The sequence below is a fragment of the Chlorocebus sabaeus genome, chromosome 21, assembly GCF_047675955.1.
Source record: "Chlorocebus sabaeus isolate Y175 chromosome 21, mChlSab1.0.hap1, whole genome shotgun sequence".
In the NCBI taxonomy this organism is placed as follows: domain Eukaryota; kingdom Metazoa; phylum Chordata; class Mammalia; order Primates; family Cercopithecidae; genus Chlorocebus; species Chlorocebus sabaeus.
This window is the reverse complement of record NC_132924.1, coordinates 21,581,129-21,601,492: the sequence shown is the minus strand read 5'-3', so window position 1 is coordinate 21,601,492 and position 20,364 is coordinate 21,581,129. Positions and strand designations below refer to the sequence as shown.

The following is a 20,364-nucleotide window of genomic DNA, read 5'->3' as shown; positions in this document are numbered from 1 at the left end:
TCATCATTTGACATACCTCAGGGTAGTTTTCTTTTTGTTATTCCCAACATTTTGTAGAAAAGGTAAGCTAATATATTAATATATTGATTAATGCATCTTTAGTAACTGTGTATATTTAGCTCTCAATGTAAAATTCATTTTGCTTGTGTTATCTAATTGAATTAAATCCTCATAAGAAATCTGTGAGATAAATGTGAATATTGCCATTTTACAGATGAAGACATTGAGGCTTAGGAAGATTGAATGAATTGTCAAAGATTTAATAGTTGGCAGAGCTATAATTTGAATCCAGATTTTTTTTTAATCCAAAAACTCCCCTTTTCCTCTATACCTTACTGCTTCCAATGAGAGCAACTATTCCTTTTCTCTTTAATAGAAATACTTACAAGTTGTAATTTAAAGTAATTAGGGTATTTGTGTCTCTTGTTCTAAGCTGAACAAAAAGAGAATTTTTCCTGCAGGCCTTTATTTAGAAGAGTCCGTTTAGAGTTGCACTGATGGTGAGGGACCTGGGTTTGTCCCATTTGAGGGATTTGGGCTCCTGGCCAGAAGCACCTGATTTTCCGAACCTAGAGTTAACTGAAACTTAATTCCTTTTGTTGACTTCCTGCTGAGATAACAGGTGGTTCACGTGCACAGGCCTTCTTGCTGATGGTGGTAGCTTCTCTCTGTTTCTGGATACTTGTTTTATGCTGAGGACTACCTGTGGTTTGAAAACCATTGCTTTGAAGGCTGGAATCCCGGGCCAGGGTGCCCTTTACAGCAGTACATGGCCTACCCTGGAACTCGTTCTGTAAAACTTGGCGTTAATTTATTTCTGCACAGAGAATGTTGACTTATAGTTTATTTCTCTTTATTTGCTTTATATCCCGTTTTTGTTTTTCTAAAGCCTGAGAAAGTAATAGTTAGGAATTTATAAGTTTTGTTATTGATATTGGGAGACAAAACTGTAATTTACCTGAATCAAGATGTTTGGGTTTTTTTCAGTATGGTTTTGTGTGGCCAGGCGTCGTAGTTCATGCCTGTAATCCCAGCGCTTTGGGAGACTGAGGCAGGTGGATTGCTTGAGCTCAGGAGTTCAAAACCAGCCTGGGCAACATAGTGAAATCCCATCCCTACCCAAAATGCAAACATTAGCTGGGCATAGTGGTGTGTGCCTGTAGTTCCAGCTACTCGGGAGGCCGAGGTGGGAGAATTGCTGGAACACAGTCAGTCGAGGTTGCAGTGTGCCCTGACGGTGCCACTACACTACGGTCTGGGTGACAGAGTAAGACCCAGTGTCCAAAAAAAAATAAAAAGAGAATGGTTTTGTTTTTTTCTTCATGTCATAGTTCTGATTGAAAAATAGGCATAGTGGAAATAAGATTAAGCATGAATAATTATTGAAATTGACTGATGAGTTTATTATATATTCTATCTATTTTTATTTGATAATTTCCAAGATAAAGCATAAACAGAGACATGTTTTAACACCATTCTTAAATCATCAATAATCATAAGTATAATCTTGAATTATTTTAATTCCTTAATATTAAGTGATAATTTTGTCTTTGGAGTTTGTTTTGCATACACTTACTTGTGAGAAAGATCATTTCTGGTGGTGAATACATCTGGGTAGATTAATTGGTGATTATCACTTTTGTAGTTTTCTTTATTTACTTTTTATAGATTATTTGTTTTTGAAAAAAATTATTAATGTTGTTATTATTATTTTTATTCTTTGAGACAGACTCTCACTCTGTTGCCCAGGCTGGAGTGCAGTAGCACAAACCTGGCTAACTGCAACCTCCACCTCCTGGGTTCAAGCGATTCTCCTGTCTTAGCCTCCCAAGTAGCTGGGACTACGGGTGTGCACCACCACGTTTGGGTAATTTTTGTAATTTTAGTAGAGATGGAGTTTCACCATGTTGGCCAGGCTGTTCTCAAACTCCTGACCTTAAGTGATCTGCCTGCCGTGATCTCTCAAAGTGCTGGGACTATAGGCGTGAGCCACCACATCGGGCCAAAATATTATTTTTATATAAAATATTTTTGCACTAATTCATTCCTTCAATAAATGTTATTGAACACTGTTCTAGAGGCTGGGGATACACAGTGAATGAAACAGAAAAACGTTCTGGAGTATACACTTTAGTAGGGAGGAGACAAAATAAATCTAACAAATAATGGTATTGTGTTTATTGTGATAAGCGCTGTGGCAACATATATAACGAGGGTGCTCTTTTACACAAGGTTGAGGGAGAGTCTTCCAGGTGGCTGGAGAAACAAGGCTTGCAGGCAACCCTGTCATGGCCTTCCTAAAGCAGCATATGCAGGGAATATTAGCAAGTAACTGATGTGTATTGAAAGCTCTTCATTGGGCCACTCTGCTTGATAGGTAGGATTTGGAGACAGATTTATGTAGCTTCTGATACAGCCTGTATTTATTTTTATTTTTATTATTATTTTTTGAGACAGAGTTTTGCTCTGTTGCCCAGGCTATAGTGTGGTGGTACAATCTCGGCTAACTGCAACCTCTGCCTCCCGGGTTTAAGCAATTCTCCTGCCTCAGCCTCTCCAGTAGCTGGGATTACAGGCACTCACCACCACGCACAGCTAATTTTTGTGTTTTTAGTAGAGACTGGGTTTCATTGTGTTGGCCAGGCTGGTCTCGAACTCTTGACCTTAGGTGATCCTTCTGCCTCAGCCTCCCTGAGTCCTGGGATTACAGGCGTGAGCCACCGTGCCTGGCCTGATAAAACCGTCATGATGTAGCAATAAGCACCAGGACTGAGGGGAGTAGGAGAAAATCTTTCCTGTGTTCTGTTGATTCTTGCTGGCGTGAGCCACCACATCCAGCCTCTGATTTTTTTTAAGAATAGCCAGGCACGGTGGCTCACGCCTGTAATCCTAGCATTTTGGGAGGCTGAGGCAGGTGGATCACTTCACGTCAGGAGTTTGAGACTAGCCTGGCCAACATGGTGAAACCTTGTCTTTACTAAAAATACAAAAATTAGTTGAGTGTGGTGGCACACACCTGTTATCCTAGCTACTTGGGAGGCTGAAGAAAGAGAATCACTTGAACCTGGGAAGTGGAGGTTGCAGTGAGCCGAGAGCGAACCACTACACTCCACCCTGCTTGAAGGGAGTGAGACCCTGTCTCAAAAACAAAACAAAACAAAACAAAACAACAACAACAAAAACAACAAAACAAAAAAACAAAAAACAAAAAATGGAATAGCCAGGGCGAGCACTATAATGAATTCTTACTGCCTTCTTCAAGGAATAGTATAGATCTAATAGTCTCGAAATGCTGCAGGATTTCTGGATACAAATGTTTTTAACACACTATATTGTACAGTGGTTTTAGCACACCCTGTGTGGTGCTGAATATGTTTATTTTTGTTGTTTTAGGGTATGGTCAGACAGGTCCAATTTCTCAGCGAGCTGGTTATGATGCTGTTGCCTCAGCTGTTTCTGGTCTGATGCACATCACAGGGCCTGAGGTAGGTATCATTCCTTAGAATATTCATAATTTCATCCCTTACATATTCCAAAAGGATTTTACTCTGCACTAACCCATAGGATTAAATGAGTCATTAGGTTGGGGAAAAGGTAGTTGCTGTTTTTGCCATTGAAAGTAATAATTTTAGAAAGAAACCAGGGAAAGCGAATGCTTATGAAAGTAAAATGGGAAGCGTTCATTACAAATGTATTCAGGCTAAACATCAATTTGGCCACATGGAAAAGAGCAGTGTTTTTAGCAAGAAGCCATAGATCAGATGGTGAACACACTTTCCACATTTATTATGTTATTCAAGCTTAATATAGGCACCTTTATGTGATTTAGGAATATTTCTTCTTTGAAATAAAACAGTTGACTAGACTAGACCACAGATGTCCATTTCACTAGAGTGCCTTCATCTGCCAGGTATACATAGCAGAGGGTCTCTTTTTCCTTCTGGAACATTATAGGTAGTTATGTATTTGAAAATTTGTTGCTTAAAGCCTCCCTCAGGTTTAAATGTATCTGATTTGTCATGTGCATGAGATTCTGACAGTGAAATAATTATTTATAATAATTCCTCTGCATTGATATTTGGTTGGGAAGTTCCTAACAAGTATTTAGATGGCCAAAATGTGGTTGGTTAGATAAAAAAAAGACTGTTGGGGAAAACAGTATGAATGACGTTAAACAAAGTGAAAAAAAAGTGCTAAAACACACCCCATTTCAAAACAAACTAGATTGATGGCCTTAAAAAACTTGTTTCAGTGGGTGTTCATTCCCCAAATCACTTCTTCTAGTTAATTCTTCAGGAAATTTTGCTTGCTGTAGTGTTGGAATAAACTGAGGCAAAGTGACCTCAAGTCTTTTGCAGTCTTCTTTTTATTTAGTTTTACTTATTAATTAATCATTTCTCTTTGCCTCTATTTCCTCATGATGAGATTTACTTTTTATTAATTTCAAAGCAACTGTTGGGGTTTTAATTTCTTGAAATATAAAGTTATTGTCACAACTTTCATTTTAGTTTCATTTTCACAAGTCTTAGGAAAAAAATGTGTGGCCTTTGCTTTTTTTTTCTCTCTCTTTAAAGACAGTCTTGCTCTGTCGCCCAGGCTAGAGTGTGCAGTGGCACGATCTCAGCTCACTGCAGCCTCCACCTCCTAAGTTCAAAGGATTCTCCTGCCTCAGCCTCCCGAGTAGCTGGGATTACAGGTGCCAGCTACCGTGACCAGCTAATTTTTGTATTTTCAGTAGAGACGGGGTTTCACCATCTTGACCAGGCTGGTCTCGAGCTCCTTACCTTGTGATCCAGTCCCAGTGCTGGGATTATAGGCATGAACCTCCATACCCAGCCTATTTTGTTTTCTTTGAGACAGGGTCTCACTCCAGGCTGGAGTGCAGCCTCCATGGCACACTACAGCTTCCTGGGCTCAATAGATTCTCCAACCTCAGCCTCCCACATAGCTTGGACTACAGGTGTGTGGCACCAAACCTGACTAATTTTTAAATTTTTTGCAGAGATGGTGTCCCGTTATGTTGCCCAGGCTGGTCTTGAACTCCTGGACTCAAGCCATCTTGGCCTCCCAAAGTGATGGGATTACAGGTGTGAACCACTGTACCCTGCTGGCCTTTCCTTAAAATATTCAAGGGCACCAGTTTTCTTTCCATCCATTGAGAGAATAGAGCATGGACATTTCTCTCATTGCTCAATTCCATAGACTCTCATATGGCCAAGACATTCTTTATTGTGAATGCTTTTATTTAAGGGTGTTGAACTCAATTAGGAATATGTGAAAAGATCTGGGATTTAAACATTTGTATATTCAAATGGTAAAATGAATTAAATGAAAAACTGTTGAGATGGGGTATTACTGTAGTTCCTTTAGTACATTGCACTGTAGTCTAACAGGGATAACTACACAGTATATGCTCAACCTTAATTTCTCAGTCAATAACAGCTTTTATCTCTTGTGTTACCCTACTCAGATGATTTTTGTTCTAGGTGAGCAAATAACATTTATTGAGTGCTTGGTATGTGCCAAACATTGCTTTATATACTTTCCATGTATTACATTAAGTAAACTTAACTCTCATATTGTATTTCTTTCACATGGACACACCTTTCGTTCCTTAATTAAGTTACACATTAACCTAGTAAGTGGTTACTGCATCAGTTTCCTACCATACTGTGGGAATGGTGGTAGGCGCTGGAGATTAAGCAGGCTACAGGACAAGCACAGTCCTTATCTTCCTATAGCTGTTAAGTGGGGAAAACAAACATTAGCAGAAAATATTTATTACATGCAAATAAAAAGAACTCTGAAGAGGAGTACAGGGTACTATGAACATATATAAATAACAGTGTGCCTTGGGCCATTATTATGCTTCTAAAGAGCTCTATAAAGTGTGGTTTGACAGCTAAAGATAAAAGCTGATTGAAATCAGAATCAGGCCAGCTCGGCACAGTGGCTCATGCCTGTAATCCCAGCGCTTTGGGAGGCTGAGGCGGGCGGATCACCCCAGGTCGGTAGTTCGAGACCAGCCTGACCAACATGGAGAAACCTCTTCTGTACTAAAAATACAAAATTAGCCGGATGTGGTGTTGCATTCCTGTAATCCCAGCTACTCAGGAGACTGAGGCAGGAGAATCGCTTGAACCCGGGAGGTGGAGGTTGCAGTAAGCTGAGATCGTGCCATTGCACTCCAGCCTGGGTGACAAGAGTGAAACTCCGTCTCCACAAAAAAAAAAAAAAAAAAAAAAAAAAAAAGAAAAGAATCGGAAGAATCAGGCCACGCTGGGAGTCCCCCTTAAGAGAGTTATTTTCTCTTATCTTATCAGCAATATATTAACAATTCCCTAAGCCACTCAGCAGAGATTGTACAGGAAAGCACTTCTGAAAGCCTTGGCTAATATTTTTAACCAGCCGATGCACACACACTATTGGCAATTATATCCATTGTGTATGAACTTTTCTCTAACTGCACAGCCATGTATCTGTGCTGTAGCGTAACTCCATGTTGTCAGATGAGTGATTGGAACCCAGGCTTCTCTGACATCAGGAAGCTTCTCCACATCACCCTACACGGTGGAGCCCAAGTTTATCAGGGCTTTCGGTCGGGGAAGGCATCTCTGAGGGCCATGTATTTAGGGTAGGATCCTGTTAAACATTAGCCGATTAGCATTAGAGAGTAATGCATGGTATTGCATGTCTTGATGCTGGAGAGTCTGGTAGTTTTGAAGAGCCCAAAGAAGGGCAGTGTCACTGGATTATTGTGAACTACTAAAGAAGTGGGGCCAAATGTGGTTGGGGAGGTAAGGAACAGTGGCTGAACTTATTGCATGTGGATTTATTACATTACTTAATAGTTTAATGAGAAAATACACTATTATATACAAATATATTTTTAATGATAGTCTCATATATTTCTATCTGGAAATTGAGTGATATTCCAAAGATATGGACTATAGTATTATAATGAAAAAACTCAAAATGTATGTTTTTTTTTCCTCTAATGTTATAATAATGTCATTTTTATCCAAAAGGGGGCATATCTAAATGTATAGTATAGGGACTGGGCATGGTGGCTCATGCCTGTAATCCCAGCACTTTAGGAGGCTGAGGCGGGTGGATCACTTGAGGTCAGGAATTCAAGACCAGCTTGGCCAACATGGTGAAAAACTGTCTGTACTAAAAATACAAAGATTAGCTGGGCATCATGGCACATGCATGTAATCCCAGCCATCTGGGAGGCTGAGGCAAGAGAATTGGTTGAACCCGGGAGGTGGAGGTTACAGTGGCCCAAGATTGCACCACTGCACTCCAGCCTGGGTGTCAAAGAGAGACTCTGTCTCAAAAAAAAAGTATACTGTAGGGAAAATTTTATGAAAGAAGTCTTTATGGCTGGGCGCAGTGGCTTATACCTGTAATCCCAGCACTTTGGGAGGCCGAGGCAGGCAGATCATGAGGTCAAGAGATTGAGACCATCCTGGCCAACATGCTGAAACCCCGTCTCTACTAAAAATACAAAAATTAGCTGGGCGTGGTGGCATGCATCATCTGTAGTCCCAGCTACTCAGGAGGCTGAGGCAGGAAAATCACTTGAACCTAGGATGTGGAGGTTGCAGTGAGCTGAGATCACGCCACTGCACTCCAGCCTGGTGACAGAGTAAGACTCTGTCTCTTAAAAAAAAAAAAAAAAGCAGTCTTTATCATGTGTTTTTGGGTAAACTAGTTACTGTTGACCTTTACTAAATCTAAAATCCAGCCTTTTACGTATGCTGTGGTGTTGTCAGATTAGATTATATTTGATTATGGACAGAGAATCTATTTTGAATTCTTACACTATACCAGACAGATGATGGACATTTTACATATGTCTTTTGATCCTCACATTGATACTTCCAGGTATGTATTGATAAACTCTTTTTTTTCCTTTCTTTTCTTTCTTTTCTTTTTTCTTTTTTTTTTTTTTTGAGATTGAGTCTCACTCTTGTCGCCCAGGCTGGATTGCAGTGGCATGATCTCGGCTCCCTGCAGCCTCCACCTCCCAGGTTCAAGTTATTCTCCTGCCTTAGCTTCCCCAGTAGCTGGGATTATAGGCAGGTGCCACCACGCCTAGCTAATTCTTTTTTTGTATTTTTAGTAGAGTCAGGGTTTTGCCATGTTGAGTGGTCTCTAACTTCTGACCTCAAGCGATTCACCACTTCGGCCTCCCAAAGTGCTGGTATTACAGGCGTGAGCCACTGTGCCCGGCCTCATATTGGTAAATTCTATAACTGAAGCTTAGAGGCTTACATAACTTGATATGTAAAGGGCTAAAGCCAAACTTTGAACCCAGGTTTGCTTTATTTCTGTAGCCTGTATTTTTTCCACTCCCCATGATACCTGCAGAATGATCCTGATGTCTGTTGTATTTGCATCTTGCTTCTGCATGCTGCTTCATATATGTTACGATGTGGTAAATAGACCATTTGAAAGAGTGGGAGAGCACTCAAATAAAGAGTTTGGGGTTCTGGCTCTAATTCACTGCTGTCTCTTCACTAACTGCCTAAAATGGGCCTCAGTAAGATGTAAGCCTCATAGGAAAGACCGTGGTCCTTGATTTGGTCACTACTTTATGCATAGAACAGACCCTTAGTAAACAATTATGTTGAGTAAACAAGTAAATGAATATCTGGTACTGTGCTATGTGATTATCTATCTATCTATCTATCTATCTATCTATCTACCTACCTATCTATATATTTTTTAGACAAGGTCTCACTCTGTCGCCCAGGCTGGAGTGCAGTAGTGTAATCATGGCTTACAGCAGCCTCAACATCCCTGGACTCAGGTGATCCTCCCCACTCAGCCTCCTGAGTAGCTGGGACCAAAGGCACATACAACCATGCATATCTCTATCTATCTATCTATCTATCTATCTATCTATCTATCTATCAATCAATCATCTATTTATCTCTCTATCATCTTTTTTAAATGCATAAAGAATTGAGAGATTGGGAATGAAATCAATAAGTATGAGAGATTCTGGAAAGTAAATGACTCAGACATATGTGATACGTGTTCTGACTAATAATTCATCCATAAATCTTGGTACACTTAAACATCAAGAAGAATTATACTGATCACTCAAATGAACAAAGACATATTGACCATATGTGTAGTGTTGTATTAGGTACCATAATAGGTTACTCTATAAGGAATGATTTCCTTCCCTAGATTAGATGTATATGTATGGAAAAATTAAAAAATAAAAATAACAGAAAACTGAATAAAATTAAGTGGTATGTTTTGTTGCAGATAATACATCAGATTGTAAGATAAAGTATCTTTAATTTTTTCTTGAGGATTAACAACATTGGAACACTCATGATTTGGATGATCCTAGAGGCTTGGGACTTGGGAATGTGTGTTTGTCTGTGTGTGTTTGTGTATGTATATGCCTATATATGTGATGCTGACAATGAAGGCAGTTCTTTGCAAGCAGCTGAGAGTGGCAGATATATGAGGGCAAGGTGATATGATGGCAGTTATTAGATGTTTCTTTGAGAACTTCCATGGTAGGGATAGCCTCTTATTCAACTCTGTGTCCTAGTTTCCAGTACAATAAATGCTCCTCACAATTTTAAAAAACTTAATTAATAACATCTTCAGAATCTATTTATGGCTTACACTGAATCTGTTGGAGAGAAGTTTTTATTGCAACTTGATGATGTAATGTATAGGCCGAGTGCAGTGGCTCATGCCTATAATTCCAGCAGAATCTTTGGGAGGCTGAGGCAGGTGGATCACTTTAGGTTAGGATTTCGAGACCATCCTAGCCAACATGGTGAAGCCCTGTCTCTACCAAAAATACAAAAATTAGCCAGGTGTGGTGGCAGGTTCCTGTAATCCCAGCTATTTGGGAGGCTGAGGCAAGAGAATCACTTGAACCTGGGAGGCGGAGGTTGCTGTGAGCCCAGATCGCGCCACTACACTCCAGCCTGGGCGACTGAGTGAGAGTCTGTCTCAAAACAAAACAAAACAAAACAAAATAAAATTAAAATATGTAAAGTATAAATGTGGTTCAGGGTAGGACTTCAAGGAAGCAGTAGGACTTGAGTTGCATGGTGTCTGGAAAGGTAGATAGAATGTGGATGGATTAAGACATTACTAGACATTCCCAGGGGAGATCACACAGTGGGAAACAAATACAAAGAAGCAGGAAGGAATCAGGGAGACTTAGGGAAAACAATCCGCCAGTCACAGAGGCGCTGAGAGTTAAGGTTTCAGAACATAAGGGGAAGGTTGTTTTAGGCCTTACTTTGGCAAGTCTTCAAGGTCAAGTAAAGAAGTTGGAAGGTTGTTTGCTCAAAGTGAAGTTCAGAAAATGTTTCAGAAGGGGAGTGATATGATGAAAGCTGTGCTTCGTAAGATTAGTTTGGCCCAAGTGTGCAGGATGGATTAAATCAAGTTTACAAGCATTGCTCCTTAGATATTTATCTCCTCCTTTAAAAACTAAGAAAAAACAAAATTACTCAAAGAGAAATTGCTCTTACATTGCTGTCAAAAGGCACCGTATTATGCTTACTTTATATTTTATTTATTTTTTGAAGAAGTAATGCATTCACATAATACTAAATCCATAAGATATATAAGTAGGTGGGCCGTATAATTCATCATATAAACCAGGACACTTTTGAGAGAGAGAGAGTAGGAACGTCCTCTGTATGATTACATTGGGACATAAACTGGGTCTTTTTCCTTGAGTGTCTAACAGTCCACAATATAAATCTCCTTTCCTCTATGCTCATCCCACCTTATTCTCTTCCTCCGAAGAAATCCATATTACCAGTTCTTTTTTGTACCTTTCCAGAGATATTCTATTCAAAACCAAGCAAAATAGTCTTCCTCTTTAAACTTTTTTGTTGTTGTTATTGAGACAGAGTCTCACTCTTGTTGCCTAGGCTGGAGTGCAATCGTATGATCTTGTCTCACTACAACCTTCACCTCCCGGATTCAAGCAATTCTCCTGCCTCAGCCTCCCAAGTAGCTGGCATTACAGGCACCTGTCACCACGCCCAGCTAATTTTTTTTTTTGTATTTTTAGTAGAGATGGGGTTTCACCATGTTGGCTAGGCTGGTTTCAAACTCCCGACCTCAAGTGATCTGCCTGCCTTGGCCTCCCAAAGTGCTAGGATTATAGGTGTGAGCCACCGCGCTTGGCCATGAACTTTTTTTTTAGTTTTAAATTTTTGTAGGTACATAGTAGACACACACACACATATATATATATATACACATATTTTTTTTTCGAAATGGAGTCTCGCTCTGTCGCCTAGGCTGAAGTGCAGTGGCGCGATCTCGGCTCACTGCAAGCCCCGCCTCTCGGGTTCACACCATTCTCCTGTCTCAGTCTCCCGTGTAGCTGGAACTACAGGTGTCCGCCCCCAGGCCCGGCTAATTTTTTATATTTTTGGTAGAGATGGGGTTTCATTGTATTAGCCGGGATGGTCTCGATCTCCTGACCTCATGATCCGCCCGCCTGGGCCTCCCAGCACCTGGCATAGTAGATATATATTTATGGGGTATGTAAGACTTTTTAATAGAGGCATACAGTATATAATACTCATATCAGGATAAATGGGGTATCCATCACCTTAAGCATTTATCATTTCTTTGCATTACAAACATTACAAGTCTTGCTCTGTCGCCCAGGCTGAAGTGCAGTGGTGTGATCACGGCTCACTGCAGTCAGGGCTCAATCGATCCTCCCATGTCAGCCTCCTGAATAGCTGGAACTACAAGCACATGCCATCATGCTCAACTAACTTTTGTAGTTTTTGTAGAGGTGGAGTCTCTCCATGATGCCCAGGCTTGGTTTGCTGATTTTTTTTTTTTTAAAGATATACACCTGGATAGATGCTACTCAGTTTAAGATATAGTATCTTTCCATCACTCCGGAAAGTTTCTTTTTTTATTCCCAAACAATACTACCTCCTCCAGAGATAACCACTATTTTTAACTTCTAATACTCTATGCTAGCTTAACTTCTCTAAGTAGGTTCTTTTTTTTTTCTCTTTGAGATGGAGTCTTGCTTTGTCATCCAGGCTGGAGTGTAGTAGCGCAACCTTGGCTCACTGCAACCTCCAGCTCCAGGGTTCAAGTGATTCTTGTGCCTCAACCTCCTGAGTAGCTGGGATTACAGGTACTTGCCATGACACCTGGCTGATTTTTGTATTTTTGGTAGAGACCAGGTTTCACCATGTTGACTGGGGTGATCTTGAACTCCTGGGCTCAAGTGATCTGCCTGCCTTGGCCTCCCAAAGTGCTGGGATTACAGATGTGAGCCACCTCACCTGGCCTAGTATGTTCTGATTTATGCCTGATTTCTTTTGCTTAATTGAAGACTTTCTTTTTTTTTTTTTGAGATGGAGTCTTGCTCTGTTGCCCAGACTGGAGTGCAGTGGTGCAATCTCAGCTCACTGCAACCTCTGCCTCCAATGTTCAAGCGATTCTCATGCCTGAGCTTCCCGAGTAGCTGCGATGATTACAGGCACTCACCACCATGCCTGTCTATTTTTTTTGTATTTTTGGTAGAGACGGGGTTTTGCCATGTTGGCCAGGCTTGTCTTGAACTCCTGGTCTCTAGCAATCCGTCCACCTCAGCCTCCCAAATTGCTGGGATTACAGGTGTGAGCCACCGTGCTTGTACTAATTGAAGGCTTATAATGTTCATTCAATTTTGTGTGTATCAGTGGTGTGTTTTTACTGTGTGTATTGTATTACATTTTAGGAATATACCACAGAGTATTCACATTGCTATTGATCAACACTTGAGTTGTTTTTAGTTTTTGCCTTTTGTGAATAAAACTGAACTTTCTTTTGAATGCCTTTTGTTTGACATGCATATTGATTTCTTTTGGTATATACCTACAAGTGAAAAACGAATGGGTCACAGGGTAGATGTATATTTAGCTTTAGTAAGCTGCTGGTTTTTTAGAATGGTACCAGTTTATACTCTAGTAGCAATGTTTGAGAGTTTTAATTATCTGTGCTAACTCTTGATAATGCAAACTTTTTTTTTTTTTTTGAGAGAGTCTTGCTCTGTTGCCCAGGCTGGAGTGCAGTGGCATGATCTCAGCTCACTGCAACCTCTGCCTCTTGGGTTCAAGCAATTCTCCTGCCTTAGCTTCCTGAGTAGCTGGGATCACAGGCACCCAACCACCATGATGACCAGCTAATTTTTTTGTATTTTATTAGGGATCGTGTTTCACCATGTTGGCCAGGCTGGTCTTGAACTCCGAACCTCAAGTGATCCACCTGCCTGGACCTCCCAAAGTCCTGGGGTTACAGGTATGAGTCACTGTGCCTGGCCAGTCTTTTAAATTTTAGCCATTTTGGTGAGTATGTAGTAGCATCTCATTGTGATTTGAATTTGCAATTCCCTGATGAGTTAAGATGTGTTTTTTTATGCTTAGTGGTCATTTAGGTATCTATGTGAACTATAGGTTCCAGCCTTTCCATTGTTTTTATTGGAGTGTTAGTCTTCTCCTCAGTGATTTAAAGGATTTCTTTGCATATTCTAGATACAAATATTTGTGAGATGTGTACATTGCTGATAATTTCTCCCAGTCCGTGACTTGCCATTTTATTATCATAATGCTATCTTTTGATAAGTGTTTTTAAGTTTTATTTAAGTCAAATTAGTCAATTTATTTTCTTTATGGTTAGTGTCTTTTATGTCCTCTTTATGAAATCTTTGCTTACCCTTAGTTATGAAGATTTTCTTCTAGAAGGTTTATAATTTTGATTCTTGTGGTTTTTTTTTTTTTTTTACTTTTTTTTGAGACTGAGTGTCACTCTTCTTGCCCAGGCTGGAATGCAGTGGCATGATCTCGGCTCACCGTAACCTCTGCCTCCTGGGTTCAAGCGATTCTCCTGCCTCAGCCTCCCAAGTAGCTGGGATTACAGGCATGCGCCACCATGCCTGGCTAATTTTGTATTTTTAGCAGAGACAGGGTTTCTCCATGTTGGTCAGGCTGGTCTCCCAACCTCAGGTGATCTGCCCATCTAAGCCTCCCAAAGTGATGGGATTACAGGCATGAGCCACCATGCCCGGCCTATAGTTTTGATTCTTACTTTTAGGGTTACCTAAACTGAATGTTCTGCATTGTATTTTATTTTAAATTATATTTCATAGAGATTATCTTATTGTCAATGCACTTGCTTTTATTGTGTCTATACCTGTGGATGTACCGTAGTTTATTTAACCTCCTCTTGCTGGGCAGTTAGTTTCTTTCCATTATTTTGCTAATACTGTAACACTACAGGGAACATCCTTGCACGTATAATTTTCTACATGTGCAGTTATTATTATTATATATATATATATATTTTTTTTTGAGATGGAGTCTCGCTCTGTTGTCCAGGCTAGAGTGCAGTGGTGAGATCTTGGCTTCAGGCATGAGCCATCGCATCTGGCCCCACATGTACAATTATATCTTTAGGGAAAATCCCTAGAAGGAGGCTCTAGTGTCAACAGATTAGTTCATTTGTATTTTTGATAGGTATTTGTATTTTGTAAGATTGAACCAATTTATACTCCTATCAGAAAAGTTTGAGAATAAAAATGTGTTTTAAGTTAGAAATATCTATGCAAATAAACCAGTAGAGATGTGGCCCCTTCCAACACACACACACACACACACATACTGTCTCTCTCTCTCTCTCACTCTCTCTGTCTCTCTCTTAAAAATTCAACTGTATTTGCTATGGGTTAAAATATATGTTCCCTGGACTGGACATGGTGGCTTATGCCTGTAATCCTAGCACTTTGGGTGGCCAAGGTGGGAGGATTGCTTGAGCCCAGGAGTTTGAGACCAGTCTGGACAACACAGGAAGACCCTGTCTCTAGTAAAAATTTTAAAAATTTGCCAGGTGTTGTGGCGTGAACCTGCAGTCCCAGCTACTCAGGCAGCTGAGGTGGGAGGATTACTTGAGCCCAGGAGATAGAGGCTGCAGTGAGCCATGATCTTGCCACTGCACTCCAGCCTGGACAACTGAGTGAGACTTTGTCTAAAAAAAAAACACCAAAAATCTATATATATATATAGAATATATTATATACAAATATTACATATAATATAATAAAGTATATAATATATATAAAACTATATAATATATTCTGCAAGAAAGGTGTCATGTATTTCTACATCTTCAGTGCCTAGGAAAGAACTTCACGCTTAATAAATATTATAGGAATTATGGGTTCTTACGCATATAAAATATATTTCTTATTTTATGACTTAGTATATTTCCTTGATTTTAATCTTAACCATTATAAGTATTAGTTCACTAACAAAAGAGGTTAGTCTAGGTTAAGTAATGAAGTTTTTCTTAATTTATGCACCTTTCTAACGTGGCACTTCTTAAACATATCTGACCATTGATTACAGTCAGAATTAGGGTCAGAGTTAATGGTGGAATAACTTAACTGCTCAGTTTTATTTATACTTTATTTTAATTGACTTTCTGTGTGTGTGTGACAGAATCTCACTTTGTCACCCAGTCTGGAGTGCAGTGGCGCAATCTCGGCTCACGGCAACCTCTGCCTCCTGGGTTCATGAGATTCTCCTGCCTCAACCTCCTGAGTAGCTGGGACTACAGGCGTGCACTACCATGCTCGGATAATTTTTGTATTTTTAGTTGAGATGAGATTTCACTGTGTTGGCTAGGCTGATCTCGAACTCCTGACCTCAGGTGATCAGCCTGCCTTGGCCTCCCGAAGTGCTGGGATTATAGGTGTGAGCCACTGCGCCCAGCTTAATTGACTTTTAAAAGTAATTATTCTTGGGCCAGACACGGTGACTCATGCCTGTAATCCTGGCACTTTGGAAGGTTGATGCAAGAGGATTGCTTGAGTTCAGGAGTTCGAGATCAGCCTGGGCAACGTGGCAAAACCCCATGACTACAAAAATTACAAAAAAATTAGCGGGACGTGGAGGTGCCTGCCTGTAGTCCCAACTACTCTGGAGGCTAAGGTGGGAGGATTTCTTGAGCCCAGGAGATAGAGGTTGCAGTGAACCAAGATAGTGCTACTGCCCTCCAGCCTGGGGAACAGAGCAAGATCTTGTCTTTTTTTTTTTTTAAGTAATTATTCTTATATATAATACGTATTTATTATAAAATTGAGACAATGTCAAAAATAATGGAGAAGAAAGTCACAAATTATCCTCATCAGTTAGAAGTTCCCAGTGTTAATAGTTGGTAAGCATCAATCTCGACATATGTTTATGCTTATACGTTGGCATATTCATAGCATATGATGAATATAAATTATTTTATAAGGATGAGATCATAACATTCTTGCTAGTTTAAAGTAAATAAGTATACAATTTAATTGAATTTAACAGAGGAACAATTAATTGAAGTGAAATAGAGGGTATTGCTCCAATTTGGCTAATGTTTCTTCTTTACAAAAGTAATCATTACTAAAAGATCCTGTGGAGGTTGAGAGATTATGAAAACCCTTAAGACGATGGGGTCATTTCATGCTTCTTCTTCTTTTTTTCTTTTCTTTTTTTTTTTTGAAGCGGGGTCTCACTCTGTTGCCCAGGCTGGAGTGCAGTGGTGCGATCTTGGCTCATTGCAACCTCTGTCCCCCAGGTTCAAGTGATTCTCCTGTCTCAGCCTCCCGAGACCCCTGCCACTGTGCCTAGCTAATTTTGGTTTTAGTGGAGACGGGGGTTTCACCATCTTGACCAGGCTGGTCTCGAACTCCTGACCTTGTGATACATCTGCCCTGGCCTCCCAAAGTGCTGAGATTACAGGTGTGAGCCACTGTGTCTGGCCTCGTTTCATTCTTCTTTAACTATTGCCTGCATGTTCCATCATGTATTGATTTCATGCTCTGAGAAATAATTAGCATTCGAACATTCATTCCTTCCATCTTCCCTCTCTTCGCTTCCCAATTACTGCTGATTAACTACTTGTACTTAGTCAAAGTTTACTTCACCTTTATACTTAAATACTTCTACTTAGTAAGTGCTGTCAAGTACTTTTACTTACTTTGCATAACCTAACTCTAGTCAAGTTCCCTAACGTTTAGATTCTATACTGCAACAATAATTCCACCAATTGGCAGCTGACTGAGGTAAGGCATAGAAGTGGGATGAGGTTGAAGAGAATGTACCATAGGAGGCCAAGCCTTGCGGAGCTGAGTGCTGTCCTTATAGGGTTCAGAGGTCAGCCCTCTTCCCAAGGCCCCAGCCAATTCCCTATGCTAGGCATCCTCCACCCAGGAAAGGGTGTGTCCCACTCCCACATGAAGGTACGTGGCAAATCCTGGCAACACCTTTGGTCTTGGTTCTGGGCCTGAGACTTTCTCCTTTGAGGGTATTTTTGTTGACTTTTCCCAGTGTTAATTTATTATTTCATTGTATTTTCCCCCTCTTAGAGATTTTTAGTAGGATAATTTAGATTCAGTCTACTGGCCTTTCTTCCCCTCAGTATTGGCTTGGTAAGGAAGGAGCAATGAGGCGCTGTCCACACAGGTAGCACTTCAGTCTTTTGCTTGGCTTTATCCTTTCAAGTCCATAACATGAGTTTGTTCTCCTTTCTTTGATTGTTAATAGGACCAATTTGTATGACCTACGAAACATAGAAAAAACAAAGAAAGAAATAAGTAGAGATGTTTTTGAGAAAAAATGTTTTGAGAAAAGGTAGAATTCTGCCTTAATGTGTTTGTTCCCACCAGAAAACTGAAGAGATTTTCAGTATTACTTCTATCTTTATGAATGAAATGATGTACTTAACATATTATTTGTTAAAATTATACTTCTATAGATCATACAAAGATTTCAAGATAAAAAAATCTTAAGATAAACTATGAGTTGATAAACTGTAGTTTTTTTTTTTTTTTTTTTTTTTTTTTGAGACAGGGTCTCATTCTGTTGCCCAGGTTGGAGTACAGTGGCACAGTCACTGCAGCGTCGACCTCCTGGGTTGAAGTGATCCTCCCACCTCAGCCTCCCAGGTAGCTGGGGTATAGGCACACCCCATCATGCCTGGCTAATTTTTTGTTAGCTAGGAGTTTTTTGTTACCTAGGCTGGTCTCTAACTCCTGGGCTCAAGCGATCTGCCTGCCTCAGCCTTCCAAAGTGCTGGGATTACAGGCATGAGTCCAAAAAACTGGCCCAAAAAACTCTGCCTGGCCCAAAAAACTCTGGTTTTTATTGTGATAAATGTTTTGGTGTACCTTTCAAACAATGTAAGATATTTTGTGAAACAGAACAAATTTTACTAAGAATTTTCACATACAACTATTTCAGAAATGATAGTCATCCTGAAAGTACTACATTTCAAGAATTAATATTAATAACTTACGATTCTTTTTATTTTCAATCAACTCTCAGGAATATGGTATATAATAGGGATTTGGTTTATAAAAACTTGTTTTATTTTTTGAAACAGGGTCTTGCTGTGTCACCCAGGCTGGAGTGCAATGGTGCAGTCATGGCTCACTGTGGCCTCGAACTCTGGGGCTCAAAGGATCCTCCCACCTCAGCCTCCTAACTAGCTGGGACTATACACACTTGCCACCAGGCCTGGCTAACTTTTTCAGTTTTTATAGAGATGGGGATCTACTATGTTGCCCAGAGTGGTCTTGAACCCCTGGGCTCAAGTGTTCCTCCACCTCAGCCTCCCAAAGTGCTGGGATTACAGGTGCGAGCCACCATGAAAGGCTAAAATTTATTAAAGCTAATGAATAATATAACTGTGGAAATATAACTTTGGAAATAGTGAGGTCATTTTGATTTTTATCAGCGATTGTGTGATACAGTGCAAAGAACATGGGGTTTGGAGTTACATAGCATTTGAATGCAGGCTCTGCCATTTATTATCTGTGCAAATTTAGACAAGCTATTTAGACAAATTACTGTGAACCTCCCTTTTTTCATATGTGAAATGGGGATAACATACCTATTTCTCATGGTTGTTGTGAAGATGATACCTATTAACATCTCTAAATAACAGTATGTGGTCAATAAATGGAATACTTGATTTAGTGTACTACTAATTGAGGTTCAGTCCTGAAAGGGAGACATCCCTTTTAGGTTGTCCGCCCACCCTCACAATGTTTCCAGTTACTCTCCAGCTCCTTATCTTCCTTTAGTTTTCTTCATAGCCATCATCTTCATGTGTGAAATTATATTTCATTCTTATTAGTTACTTTCTTTATCTACCTTTAAGATGTAAGCTTTATGAAGGCAGGGACTGGCTGTACTGTGCCCCCCAAATCTAGAACAATGCCTGGAACATAATCGGCACTCACATATTGTTTGATCAAATGTGTAAATATATTTACTTTTTTTTTTTTTTTTTTGAGGTGGAGTCATGCTCCATCACCGAGGCTGGAGTGCATTGGCTACATCTGGGCTCACTGCAACCTCTGCGTCCTGGTGGCTGTACAGAGCCACCACACACGGCTGATTTTTCTATTTTTGGTAGAGATGGGGTTTCGCCGTTTTGGACCAAGGCTGGTCTTGAACTCCTGACCTCAGGTGATCTGCCCACCTCGGCCTCCAAAAGTGCTGGGATTACAGGCATGAGCCACCACACCCGGCCTACATGTTTTAAAATAACTAGATTCTTAGTTAGTTCAGGGAACCTGCAAATAAATATAGAGAAAATAAACAAGCATGTTTTTCTACCTTTATATAACTTATTTGTTGGTTGACTGAATTGACTGCTCAGTTTAGTTTAGTTCGTTCAGCTAGAATTGGATTTATAGACTCAATCCCAGTGACTGACATTAACACTGCAGATATTTGTTATTGAAGCTCATATGATATTTCAGTTGTTACATAAAAGTTATATCACTAGGTAGTTCTACTTTATTTTTCTTATATTTGGCCCCTAAATGGAAGGAAAGCCAAGACAAGAGTTATCTGTGAAATTTACATTGGAAAGCAAAATCTTGAAATTCCTCTAAAACCTCTTTTCCAAAACAGATTGCTAGTGAAAGATTTCACACACACACACACACACACACACATACACCCATACAATTAATCCTGTTTTTTCAAGAAATAATTTTTATATCTTTTGGGGGAAAGGGACTCCCTTATTTGAGATTTTTTTTTCATAGAAAGTATTTCATTTTAGAAGGATTATGTCTTATTCTGAAATATCTAATGCTTGTTAAAAGTTTGTTTATTTATTTATTTATTTATTTATTTATTTATTTATTTACTTATTTATTTTTTTGTGGCAGAGTCTCGTTCCGTCATCTAGGCTGGAGTTCAGTAGTGTGATCTCGGCTCACAGCAACCTCTGCCACCTGAGTTCAAGTGATTCTTGTGCCTCATCCTCCTGAGTAGCTGGGATTACAGGTGC

The 20,364-nt window shown here is 39.9% G+C and overlaps 1 protein-coding gene across 6 annotated transcripts in view; it reads left to right on the top strand.

Moving 5' to 3' along the window:
• The window catches only part of SUGCT (succinyl-CoA:glutarate-CoA transferase), a 747,336-nt gene that overhangs the window by 98,415 nt on the left and 628,557 nt on the right, over window positions 1-20,364 (top strand). For 5 of the 6 annotated variants that reach the window (XM_073008939.1, XM_073008938.1, XM_073008942.1 and 2 more), the window contains 2 exons: window positions 3,394-3,485; window positions 13,228-13,320. In XM_073008939.1, coding sequence (XP_072865040.1) covers window positions 3,394-3,485; window positions 13,228-13,320 — 185 coding nt within the window. The remainder of the gene's footprint in view (window positions 1-3,393; window positions 3,486-13,227; window positions 13,321-20,364) is intronic. The other variant, XM_073008940.1, reaches the window with a different exon arrangement.